General features: G+C 35.9%; 1 protein-coding gene across 1 annotated transcript in view; it reads right to left on the reverse strand.

Moving 5' to 3' along the window:
- Pi4KIIIalpha (phosphatidylinositol 4-kinase III alpha) overlaps positions 1-14,228 on the reverse strand; it is a 192,915-nt gene that overhangs the window by 13,427 nt on the left and 165,260 nt on the right. Inside the window, exons 21-25 of the mRNA XM_089086118.1 lie at positions 9,848-10,059; positions 8,598-8,785; positions 7,025-7,337; positions 3,753-4,017; positions 500-762 (exon numbers count right to left, since the gene is read on the reverse strand). Of these exons, the coding sequence (XP_088942244.1) occupies positions 500-762; positions 3,753-4,017; positions 7,025-7,337; positions 8,598-8,785; positions 9,848-10,059 (1,241 nt within the window). The remainder of the gene's footprint in view (positions 1-499; positions 763-3,752; positions 4,018-7,024; positions 7,338-8,597; positions 8,786-9,847; positions 10,060-14,228) is intronic.

A 14,228-nucleotide genomic window follows, 5' to 3' on the forward strand; every position in this document is an offset into this window, starting at 1 on the left:
TCTATCTGTATTTATATATTTTTTCTTAATTTTAGTATTTTATGTAGTTATTGAGCGAACTAATTTTTATTTCTGTATTTATTTGACGAGAAAGGAAATTCAACCATCTGAGGTTGTGAGTAGGCGTTTGAAGTATTCTATTCTTTTATTCATTCAATTCTAAGAGTCAACCCTTTCAATAAAGTCTTTCAGATTAAGAAGGTGCTGTGAATCAACTGCTAACTACTGAACTATTTGAGTGGCTATTTCGTCGATCTACAAACACTAATTCTGTGATCAATCAATGACAGGTCAATGACATGAGACAAGTGGAAAATAAACTGTTACAACCATTTCTAACGTAAAAAAGAAGCAAGAGAAGAAGAACACGATGAAGAAGAAAAAAGAGAGATAGAGAGAGAGAGAGAGAGAGAGAGAGAGAGAGAGAGAGAGAGAGAGAGAGAGAGAGAGAGAGAGAGAGAGAGAGAGAGAGAGAGAGAGAGAGAGTAGAATCTCATACCTTAAATATGGCTGCCTGTACATACTCATTACAAGACCTGGGTATTCCTGCATTTTTCATTGCAATATTTTCTACTTCTTTAATACCATGTCGTACAACTTTGAACTTGGCTAAAAACGGCGCTTTAGCGGCACTTTGAAGTGGCGTGCCACTATTATAGTCAATATCAAGAACAAGGGCTTCAGGACTGGATGGTAAATAACAGCCACTTTGAACTTTTATTTGTCCAAGCGCAACGTCACAAGCTCTTTTTCTTTCTATCCCTAGAAAATAAAACACTTAGTCCGAATTAAGTCTTTAAATTAACGTTTTAGTTAAACTTTACAATTCAATGACAATAAAAATGACTTAAACTGTCTCCAAAATATAATGGAAAAACTCAATTCTATGTACTATACTCTCTTCCGATTCCGGAAACCTCAAAGCTCCAGAGTCATTTGCACAAAGCATAAGTAGGATGGAAAATTCTGCAGTCCAACAAAATTAGAAACTTACAAGCTTGTTCTTGAGCTAGAACACAAGATTGAAGGCAGCTGTCACTGTCATGAGGACCGAACAGACGGTAGTACTTTGTTTAGAGTGGTCGGGGGACAGCGGAGTGACTATTTCTTGCCAGCCTGGATCACAACAGTGGCCTTACCGGGGACAGTCACAAATTGGCTTAACGCCCTCTTTAAAAAATGTTATCGAACGTCTTGGTTGTCTGCCCTGACGTTTCTTCAACAAAATAGAATAAATCTCGCTCAACTAAGAGAATACAAATCGAGAAGACAAAGCTTCTTCCAAAATCAAACTGCAAGGGTATCAAATTCTGGCAATATTAGAAAGGTCATTCAGTCACTTTATAAGCTAACTGCGTGTGAACTATGCAGGTATTCTACAAGTCCGACATAAGTTTTACATAAGTTACATAATTGTACAAACATTCTTAATGCACTAGATAGTGAGTAAACGACTAGTCACCCGACGTCAAAAGTAATTGCCAAGAATTAAGCAACACGTTCGCTCTTATGACACCAAAATCTTAGCAACAAAAAAGAGACGGTATAAAGACTCATTTTTACAAAAGTAATGTCCCAGTGGAATTTGTAAATTAAAGACATTTATGGTGTAGTTTCTGAAATATTACTAAGAATCAATAATCCTTGGAAATGAGATATGGCCCTTACGAAAATCACAATTCTTTAGTAGTCAAATTCCTGCAGCTCTTACTTAAATTAGTACGAACCTTTCAAGCCAAAAAACAAGATAGAAAAAAGTCACAACAACTGCACAAAGTTGACTTTAAAAATTGTAAATTTTTATTCCAACTTAATTTTAATCACTCCCTGTCGCCCCTCCCCCCCCCCCCAAAAAAATAATAACATTTTACAAAACTGAAGCCGAGCCTAATAAGACGGGAACTGACGTTTAAGTCATCTGTTTGCTTAATACATTGTCAGTAATCTTATGACGGTTCAGTAGATAAACCTTACCCTGGAAACCCTAGGGACCACGGATCAAATCTACCTATTACAAGGGATCGTCTCTCCAGGAGTGGCAACCATTTCATTTAATACGCTCATCAAACTGACATGGGCTGTTCTGGCCACATACAGTTTTGTGTTACTACGAGTTGCTAGCAACAGTGTTGTTGATCATAATAATCGAGTATCCACTTTAATATTAAATTTCTATAATAATCTTTATGATATACAAATTTTTATAATAACTTTTATAATAATTTTATTATTAATAACCACTTTGATTATAATAATCAAATTGGCCAATACTATTAGGAAGCTAAAGTCATCATGACTCGTCATCTGACAGCTTTTAAGACTCTCATTGAGCACTTAAATACATCAAATAAATACATTTCTGTTATTTGGATCCACCTTTTCAATTCGTACCTAAAATCCACAGTTTTCTGAGGTTTTCTCTTGGTTGCTTCAAAATTTTCAAGTTTTTAGAGCAATTTTCGTCAGTGTTGCCATACTGAACCGTGAAAATAAATAAGCTAAACTAATGTGTTTGACCTGACACGGCTTTTCATGCATAAAAATTCAAACATTAACAATATGTTGATTCCTATTAAACCACTCGTTTAAATAAAAGCTGAGCCTTCCTAAGTTGTTTAGTGCCATGTTATAAGCTTAATTTCTTGCTAATTCTTCACCCATATTTTTTTTTTAATTTTGCGCCAACTACTGCCAGCTACTGCATCAGTGCATATGAAGGTCTTTTCACTAATATGACATTTTTTACGATTTTTTACGATATATATGGTTTTGTGACTTTCTGTTGGACACTTCAAACAATCAGATTTCATTTGCACTGTCCTTGGTGCTTTGAAGAATAAATATGAAAAGAGAAACACAGTAGTATGTCCAATAGTTCGGATTTTTTTCTTTTTCTTCAGCTCATTGATCCAAAAGCGAGATTTAACATTATATTATAAGTGGTAACATTAGATAATGTTAATTTCCACAAAATTTTGCGCAAGCTCTATTAGACCCAAATTCATTTCTTATGCTAAGAAAAAAAAAATTCAAAAGTAATGATTAAAACGGAACGTACCTATATTCCATCATACTGTTTGATATAAATATTTCTTTAGACGCAATCGTTGTGTATTAATTCAGGAATTTACCTCGAATGTAGGCTTTTCATTTTGAATTTACCAAGATCTACCACTGATTTTACCATTAAAATATCAACTCGACTTTAAGGAAGTCTTAAAATTTCCCACTCGTTCTAAATTTAGTATAGTCCAAAAACGAATTTATCACTAACACACATATTTTCTAAACGTAATGTAACATCAGTATATCAACTCACCCCAACAATATGGGTAACTTATAAGAGTGAAAACTGGTGTCTGGAACGACAAAAAAAAACAAAACAAAAAAACACAGCACCATCTAGCCTTGGGCGACACTTGGCATTTTTCAAGCTCTGCCATTGTTTTCTGTCATGAATTCAGATCAGACACTTATTACTACCGTAAGTTTACCAATTAAACCATTTAACTTAATCATTTTTATTATTACACTGAAAAAAAAAATGCCAAACGCTAGATAGCATTGATAGTTTTTTTTGTTTTTTTTGTCGACACAAGAGCCAGTTTCCACTCTTATAAGTTACTCACACACTCTGAACTCATTTAAGAAGGTTTAGATTTCACCACTGATTTTGAAATTAAGACGATCTACCACGGATTTTACCATTACACAAACATATCACTAAATGTAACATCCGTCTATAAGCTCACCTTTGGGGAAATTTCTGATTTTCCCACTGATTGACGTAATGGCCTCAAAAAATTCAAATTCTCGTTTATAGAAATTGCTGGCAGCATCTGAGAGGGATTCAATTATAGTGCTTACAGTGCCATCTAAGACATCATAGAGATCTGGGTCTTTCAGATGACCTTCCTCGTCTTTGAACTTATTAACATTCATGTTCCAAATAAGTTGGTGAGCAACTAGCTGTGACCTCTTTGCAAGAGTTTTGACGAATTCTTGTAAATATGATAGCTGAAACAAGAATTAATAAGGAATCAAAAGCAAAATAGCTTGGACCATGTACAAACACCAACATGTTGCCACTCATAAAATTGCAACATATATACAAGATAATGCTCGGTTAGTGTGCTCAAAACATATACCTATCAGTTTCTTGGATTTATTGGAAGCAAGAAAGACTTAGTTTCGGGCTCAAACTTTTGTGAGTCTCAAAATACACATAAGAAATTCGTAATATGTACTTAGCACAGATTTCTAAGCCAACCCTTGTGTTTTATGTTTTTGAAGGTGCTGTAACGTTTGCCTTGCACACCAGGAACCATTTATGTCCACCATTTCCTTAAGGCTATGTTAATTAACGATATATTTCCTTAAGACTCCCCCTTCGTCTACCTTGCAACTCCCCCAAAATGTCATTTAGCACTATGAAATTACTTGGTTTTACCCCCTCAAATTGGTTTTACCTAATTACCATCTCAAAGACTTAAAATGGGATCATCATATTAATGATATTTTAAAATATAAAATTAAAAATAGGACTTCAAGAATCGGTCCTACCAAGCTTTTTTTCGGTTGTGGCTCCCATGGTTCTTGAACTTTAATTGAGGTGTCTTCACTGTACTAAAGTTTAAGCAGATCAACAGCGAAAAATGATATTTCGATCTACGAATCAACACACCTCCACTTTTATTGAAACATTTTATTGTCCTTGATAAGCTCCCTTGGCTCTCCCAAGCCAAAATTCAAAATCTACTTAATCCCACCATCCAATATTCCCTCTAAGTTTTAGCAGGGTACCTTCCCTTGAAAGTTTAAACTTAATACCGTCAGCCGTGCCTAAGATATTGCAGATACGCCCTTTTCACAACCTGGGTGCACATAATGCCTTTCGATTTCGTTCAACACACCCCTCAACATTTCCAGAAAGTTTCAACTTTGACATGCTTAGCCGTTCCTGACATATTGGATATACTTTTTGCATGCATAAGCAACATGTATTCGTATAGCGTCTTTTGATTTAGTTTGACATTCCCCTCAAATTCACAGAAAGTTTCAACTTCACATCCTTAGCCGTTTCTGAGGGATTGCAGATATGCCCTTCTAACAGCCTGAAAGCACTTAGTGTCTTTTGATTTAGTTCAGCATCCTTTGTAGGATGTAACATTCCCTGAAAGTTCCAAATTAATGCCCTAGGCCATTCCTGAGATATTGTAGATACGACCTTTTGACAACATGGATGCTCACAGTCATTTCCTGAAAGTTTCATCTTAATACTCTTAGTCCTTTCTGAGATATTGCAGATACGCCCTTTTAACAACCTTAGTGCAGATATTGTCTTTTGATTTAGTTCAACATCCCGATCAACACGCCCGATTAATATCAACTTATATCCTTAGCCGTTCCTGAAATACTGCAGATATGCCTTTTTGACAACCTGGGTGCACATAGTGTTGCAGATACGCACTTGTGACAACCTGCATGCAAATGTTAACTTTTGATTTAATTCAACATTCCCATTAATATGCCCTGTAAGTTTCAACATAGTACTATAGCCATTTTTGAATTAATGCTGATACGCCCTTTTGACAATCTGGATGCAGAAAGTGTCTTTCAATTTTGTTCAACATCCCCCTCCATCCCGTAAAAGTTTCAACTTGATACCCAAAGCCTTTTTGGACACCCAGGATCCAACATGTTTCGTTTCTGAGGAATAAAAGCCTTGTGTGAATAATAGGCAAATTGCATTATTGTCAGCCCTTGCCCCAGGGGCTATTGGGTCATATCATCCTTCAAGGCATAAGTACTGGACCTTTCGACTATTTTGAACAAAATGGTTATCTCAAAATTTTGATCAGACATCATTTGGCACCGAAGGGAGGGGGGGCATTTAGTAAAAAGGGCGTTGGAGGGGCTCGTTTCCCTCCCATCATTTCGTTCCCCCTCCTAAGTTTGTACGACCACTTATTCTATACTAAGTGGTCTTAAAAAAAATAATAATAATAATCCACTGAAGCCTCCCAATACATATAATCCCAAATACATATCACTTTACTTAGGCAGCAATATTGCGCTGTCTATGACATTTTGATGGGTTAAGCTAAATGTTGTTAAATATTGACAAATTGAGTATACTCGGGAGTTTATGTTAGTAGGTTAAGTACTAATAAAGCAAAATAGATTCCTAAAATGTATGGAAGAATAAAAGAAGAGGATAAAAATAGGAAAATAAAGGGATGAGCCATGAAAAAAGGATAAAAGAAAAAAAAAACGAAAAGGACACAATGACATAATGACATGAAAATGAACAGATAAAACATGGAAACATAAAAAGCCGTAAAATAAGAAAGTAAACAAAGAAGAGGGATGGTGGGGTGGGGTAAAAGAAGAAAAATTCCAAATATATGTGCGTATTTTGTCCAGTAGTTCATGCAATACGTGCTGACAAACAGCAAAACAAATGAAAGCGTCGTCCTTAAGTCGGAGTATATAGGAAAGGGTGTAAAGTAAGAAATAAAGGAATGGATTAAGAATATGGCTAAAATAAATAAAAAATAGATATATAAAGATTGTACACCAAGGGGCAAGTGTAGTCCTTTGCCTCTAAAAAAATAGGTCTGGCACAGAAAGTGATCAAAAGGAGATTCTTTTCCAAAAAAAAAAACCAGCAAAAATATAAACCCGTTTGTATGGGCAGGGCTGTCACCATTAGCAAGATAAATCACTAAAAAACTGACAAAACTTTGTAAAATCACATAAATATAATGTCGTTTTGCCGTGTAGTTCCAGAGCACGGGTGTCCAACATGTCATGCTTTTATCGCAACTTTGAACTGTGGAACTGCATGAAAAACGTCAAGTAGTCACCGATAACAGCGACCATTGATTCCTATATTCCTCATTTTGTTCCTCCAAACATTTCATGGATTCATTTAGTTTCATTATTTATTAGTTTATTAGTATAAACGAAATTAAATACATAATATAGACAATTATCAAAAGTTTGATAAGAACAAACTTACCGTATCATAACGAATTGCCTGAACCAGCTGGGGAATGTAAAATAATACAGCATCTGGAGGATAGCTATTCAAACACCGTACAGCATACTGCGCCGTGATTGGGTGTTGTGGGTACTGTCTCGAAAAATAAGAGAGCGCTTTTACAGGAGACACACGCTCCCAATGAAGCATATATGACAACAGTGGAATGTCGTTAATAATTGAGTCGGCAGTGACAAGAAAGTCAAGAGCTTCAGGAATGTGGGCCACGTGGTCAGGATGAAGCTGAACTAAACGCTCTACCTCTTTTGTTGCAACGTCTATATTTCTCAGTCTAAAAATAATGACAACAAATCACCATAAACAGAGAGTTCATAGATTCATTTTAACATAAAGGCGGACATGTAACGCCACCTGGAATCTAGAGTCATACAAATATTTTCAACTTATTGGATTAAAGAACCACAGCAAGCCCCTTGGACCAATTCTTATTTCAGCTCCCCCAGCCTTTGTTCTGCTCCAGGGACTATCGAAGAGGAAAAAGTAAAGAGTTTCATAGTCAGGATAAAGCTGAACAAGCCACTACATCTCTTTTGTGGCAGCTTCTATATTTCTCGGTGTGAGAGTGACCGCAACAAATCCAGATATTAAGAACTAATTTTTTACAGGGTATAAAACCCAGTAAGAGATTTTGTAGATGGAATTTTGTCGAATCTAGATTTATTCAAGTGTTTTCAATTTTCTGATTAAAGAACCCACGGCATGGCCCTTGAGCCCCTGCCCAATCCTACTCCACCCAGTCCTAATTATTAGCCCAGGGGGTATAAAACAAAATAAAGGAACTGTAGGCTTTAGGAATGTGGGACATATTTTCAAGATGAAGCTGCACTAAACGCTATACCTCTTTTCTTGCAACTTCTATATTTTGTTATCTGAAAATAATCAAAATAAATTATAATATAACGAAGCATAAAACAGAGGCTTTGTAGGTGTATTTCAATTACAAGGTTGATACGCTCTGCCTTGCTGAAAACAATCATAGAAGAATTTTCAATTTGTCTAATTAAAGGGTCTAAAACGAAGCCTTGAACCCATTCCGTTCCAGTCCTATTTTTTATCACGCGTCGTCGCATAGAACAGGTGTTAGCAGAAGTTGGAAAAGCACCCATTCGACTGTAAATTCTCAGTTTTAATACCTTTAAAAGCTAAATCCAATAAAAGGCCTACCTCTTCTACCTCTCAGCACCCCTCGTGCCCAACAGCCTTATACCACACCTTATCATAACTTGTAGATAGTCATATTTAATCAGAACGGACGAAAGCCCCCAAAAATGTGCCTCTCGTGGTGTCAAGATAAATGTGGCACCAGGGGTATGGGCTCATAAATTAAGCAAATAGCCATGTAAAAACGAGGAATCATATATAAATTCTATTAGAAAGATGGAAACAGTACAGTCCTTAAAGGGTTGGGCTGTAAGCCCAAAAACTTTGGGCTTTAGCCTCCTCCCCACAGACAAAACTTCCCAGAGGGCTCATGCTCACGTATACAGACAGTAGTCAGTTTTAGACTAAACTGCAGTAAAATAAAACTTACCTTGATGGCAGGAATACAGTAAGCGATGGGCTTATATCCCAAGATGAATTTATGATTTCTTTCCAGTGTTTTTCATTGATTGGATACTGCGATTGTCTCCATTGTAGTACTGTCTGCTCACCGGGAAGCTGATTTTCAACTGTTCCAAGAGGATTGTGCCACGTTGAGAAAAATTCAATTTCAACAGCCTGTCAAATGCCATGGTTTATCAATTGCAGGAAATAAAGAACAACTTTAGGGCACTTTGAGACGAGAGGTTTACCCAAAGGCTCACCCCAGACCTCACTGTACAGCAAATCTTTTTCACCTGAATTTTGTGGGATAAAACCCTAAGCACCTTCTAAATAATCTAATATTAGCCTTTTTATAGGCTATCTCAAAGAGTATGGGTAACTTACAAGAGTGGGAACTCGCACTAGCGTCGACAAAAAACTTCAATGCCATCTAACGTTTCGCGATGCCATTTTAACGTTTTTGCACTTTGCATTTTTAATTTAATTTACTTAATTCATTTTTAACTTAATGAATCAATTTAATTTGTATAGTTGGTAAAATTAGTGTAGTAAAAAGTGTCTGTTCTCATTTCCTGACATAAAAAACGATTAAAAAGCTTGAAAAAATACCGAGTCTCACCAAACAATAGATGGCGTTGATGTTTTTTGCCAATACTAACCTCAGTTTCCACTCTTATAAGTTACTAATACTTTTTGGGCTATCTATCATAAGCCAAAATCACTTTTGTCATCTGAATCTGTGGTTTGATATACATTTTACTTGTTCAACCAATGGGAACCATGGATTCCTAGAATCAGCCAATACACAGATTCTGATTTTAAAAACAACAAACTTAGGCCACACTCACGAGGAGAAAAAAACTTTTTTTTTTACTTGCAAATTTCATACAAGTAGCATTTAATGGGTAGGAAATCTGACATTGCAAATTTAACTCTGCCACACCCTGAAGGGTGATTTTATAACCCCGAACAATGAAGAAGTACACAAAGGACTGTATAATTTACATACACGATTCATCAACAGTAAAAGATGAATCGAGGGCAATGAGACTAAATTATAAAATTTGGCTTTAGACTCATAAAAGCTAAACATCAAAATCAAGACATAAAATTAAATTAGTGGATAAAAAGTAATGAATTAAAAGGATTAATTAATTAGCTAATTAAAGTAATTAATCAATTAATATGATTCAATAAATTTTAAAATCAGATTAGTATAGCCTGAGAATTTCTTACCAAAAGAGATAAAATCAAAGTTCTCTTTCGAGTATAATCGCGAACTTTCTCCTCAGATCCAAGAGCTTTTTTCGTTCTAACATTCTTCCGGGAGATGGTGCTACCACCTGGTAGATTCACAGTGTTTATCCAGCCACCAGAAATTTTTGTTACATCACTAACTGGAGTTAACCGAGCTTCACCAAATGACAAGTTTAGGATGTTCTCACTCTCTAAAAGGAAATAAAGAGTGCATGAAAAATAACCCAACCAAAGAATATATGGAATAAAGCATTAAATAGTATTAAGAATTAAAAGGGAAAATGTTCATACAGGAAGAATAATTGGAAAAGTGATTAGGAAAAATAAGGAGCCCAAAGAAGGATCTATAGGACGGGATTCAATTCAGAAAAGAGTTTGTGGACGACCAGAGAGGCCATGAACAAAGGTTTAAAAAGTTGGTAAATTTATGTATATTCATATAATTTAGCTAAGGGGAAAGTAAATACATCACTTGATACCTTTTTTATGCTCTTTCCAAAGTCAAATATCACTTCTAAGGCAAATTCCATTCTGAGCTTTTAATGGGGCCCTAAAAGTGAAGTTAAAAAAATAGTTAGATACAAAAATTAGCTTTTAAACGAGGCCCTAAACAACTCTCTATGATGTTTCAGTGCCCAATTGTTGCTCAAGCTAGGGGCTGTAAGTTTCCAGTTAAGGATTTTCTACAAAGGTAATTAAAATAGTGTAAGAATAAAAAAGGGGTTTTCCTTGTTGTTCAAGCTGGAAGCTTTAAGTTTCCTGTTTGGGTTTTCAGAAATGGTGATTCTAATAGTGTCCTTTTTGGACGAAAATTTTCCTACTGGGTCTTGGGGCTAATTTACAAAAGATATTTCGCCCCATACTTCCATTAACATAGATTTGATTCTGGTGTACATTCCCCTTATTTATTCTCAAACAACTGATTAGTGTGTATATTTCCCCGACTTTGTGGTGCTACCCACATACAAAAGGTATAGATAGATAGATCGTGTATTTCAAAAGCCCAAGAGCCATATACACACAAAAATTTATGAAAAACAAAGAAATCACAACAGAACAAATTACGAAACACACATTAACATGATACATAGCGAAAAATACCTTATGTTAAATTATCGAGGAAATAAGTTTAATTCATATAATTAATAATAATTAATTGTGAAAACTTTTCCTTCTTTCTAATCCCTTCTCTATGTGCGTACCATTACGAAACATTGTGGTTGGATTACTACTTTGTAAATTTTAGGAAGCAGCAAAACAATTCCATGTTAGTAATTTTCCCTTAAATAAGAGAGCACCGGGCACTTTCGGTGAAAATGGTCCAAATCTTTTTCCTCATCCCTACAAAGAGGACATACATACCGACCATCAGGATGTACTATCCCTCAGCGAACACCAATTGCCTTCTCTGGATTGGAAGGTAATTCCCCCTAAGCTGAATCTATCTACATAAAATCTTAGCCAGTAAATTGAATTTAAAATAAATTTCCTCTCCAAAACTAGGTTTAACCTGATTATAATGATTCAATGTAGCAGAATTTAAAACCAGCCCTTGCCAATACTGAATTTCTTGACCTTCTAAAACAAATCGTACCTGGCTTTCTAAATTTTTTGGTAGATAATGGGAGACAAGACCATCAGTTCAAGGGTAACGGAATCCCACTCCTCCTAGTAATGAGCTGACTTGGGACAACCACGACATTTTTGATCCCTAACTCAACATCTAACAATATACTGCCCTTACTAATCCATATTCCTTAAAACTAATGAGCTTCCGCAGATACCTAAGCATCAAGATAAACCTACGTAGTTTTAACGAAAACAGGCCCATATTACCTTTCCGAATCTGTCAATGAGTTGTCTGATGTAATCCAAACAGTCTTTTATAATACTGGAGCTGGAGGGACTCAAACTTCAGTGCCGCTTCTCCGCCCCAAATCTCTGCTCCATATTCTATTACTGGTAAAATTTTTGCATTAAATATTCTTTTATGCATTTTTAGGTTTTTAATTCCCATTACCGTCGGATTTCTAAAAATTGCAGACATGGCCATTTGCCTCTATTAATTATTTCATCAGCATGGCTGCCTAAACTTCTGTTATCTTGTAAAACAAATCCTAAATATTTTATTCTTTTACTCACATTCAGTACATTACTTATAATTTTGAATCTATAAGTATCTTCGCTATTTGCTTTACTTTTTTTTAAAATAACAACTTAACTCTTTTCAACATTCAACCTTAATTTATTCATCTGCAAGTATTCTTCTATAAGACTAAAAGGCGTCTGCAGATTTGCGGTGTACTAGCCACCAAAGCAATATCATCTGCAAATAATAGTAGTGATAGTTTATGGGTCCCTAGACTAACTTTTCGAGCCTATCTATGCTCTAGAAAATCAACAACATCATTTATAAAAATATTAAACAATTTAGGAGAAAGAGTGCTGCCTTGTTTTACTACCGGCTTAATCTTAAAAAGCCTAGAAAACCTGTTACCAACTAACACGATTCCACTCACACAAATATACATACTCACTATCAACCTCACAAACAAATGAGGGAGGACAATTCTAAACAGAGCACCCTTCATTAGCTCTCTGTCGACACTGTCGAACGCCTTGTGGAGGTCCAGAAATCCCACATAAAGACAAGTTTTTCCCTTTCCATATTTATCAATTAATACCTTTAAAATAAATATTGTATCTACCGTCCCGTACCCTGTCCTAAAACCTCCTTGTTCTTCATGTATTATATTATTATTATTCAACCATTTAGAAAGCCTGGTATCTAATATTTTCTCCATTACCTTACTTAAAGCAGGGACAAGCGCTATTAAACGATAATTCATGTGCAACTTAGGGTTTCCTCTCTTAAAAAGCGGCATAAGCAATGATCTCTTCCACTCATCTGGCCATTGTCCTGAAGTTAACACCTTATTACAAAGAAAAACAATTATCGACATAAAAATTGAAAGAATATTCTTAAATAACGTTATTGGTACACCATCAACACCCGCAGCCGAACCTCCTTTTAAATTCTTGAATACAAACTTAATCTCATCATTACTCACTTCCCCTACTAAATCAGAATCATGTCCCTTCATAGGATAAACAATTATCTCTGGAGTATATGCTACCTCTTGTATTTCTGCGCAATCGACTTCCATGATGTCTTGGTAATTAGGCCAGGAATTAGCGTTTGGTGCCATCTGTATTTTCCTTTTGTCATTTCCAATATCATTCCTTATATAGCTCCAAAACTTCTTAAAATCTTTATAAGCATTAAAATCCCCCATCAAAACGCACTCGAAATCACTATAACTTTCTTGTATTAGCGACAGATCATCATCTAAAATCCCCCAAGTATTTTCTCGACTATACGAACTATTTTGTGGAGGGATATACACAACGCTCAAAATTAATCTCTTCCCACATTTAAAACAAATACGCAGCCAAAGTAAATTTTCAGATCTACTATTAACTCTTTCATAACCATCAATAGCTGATGATTTAATCAAAACCAAAATACCACCATAATGTCTATTATTTTTTGATGGTTTACGCACAACCTGTTCAACCAAATACCCTGAAAGAGGTGATATAGGAGAATGATCGTTCCATGTTTCAATAGACGAAATCACATCAAACGAAAGTAATTCATCATATAAATAAGCAACTTATCACGTAGTCCTTGTATGGTCCATGACACTAAACTCAGTATATGGCTCTTTATTTCCTATGCGTCTATGCTTTCCGTCAGTGCATTAATATCACTAGCCATGTCTTGGAGTTTCTCGTTCCTGGCCTCTGTCGGGGAAAAGGCAAAATGGTAATACTCACGACTGCAACTATTAATATCTGTTAGCACTCGCTGTCTATTATCAACAAAATCACAGGAAAAACTACTGCGAGGTCTTCTGTTAAGTCCTTTTCTTGGAGAATGGTTTCCTCCGGGTGCCACATTACGAGTGCCTGGTCGATGTAGGTCATTAGGGCTAATAAAAGCACTAGCAGGTTTTTTAGTTGCCGATACTGCCTGAGAATAGGCTGTTGATGGTATCACTGTCTCGGCATCACTGTCTCGGCATCACTATCACTGGCATCACTATCTAGCCCCATCGGGATAACAGCAGGGTAATTTGGGAGCCTAGCACTAGGAGGTGGACAAAGATTTTCAACTGGCACCCAGTTACTTTTAACCTCAATCACAGCCTTTCCATCGTACCTGAATAGTCGGCCTTGGATAAACAGCTTGTCACCTCGTAGCTTTGCATCACGGCCATCGTTCTATGCAAGATTCATAATTCTCAGTAAGTGTTTACGAGCTTCTCTTTGTTAAGCTGTGGAATCTTGGGCCAAC

This window comes from Artemia sp. Qi Xiang Cuo, chromosome 3, assembly GCF_049724085.1.
Source record: "Artemia sp. Qi Xiang Cuo chromosome 3, ASM4972408v1, whole genome shotgun sequence".
Lineage (NCBI taxonomy): Eukaryota > Metazoa > Arthropoda > Branchiopoda > Anostraca > Artemiidae > Artemia > Artemia sp. Qi Xiang Cuo.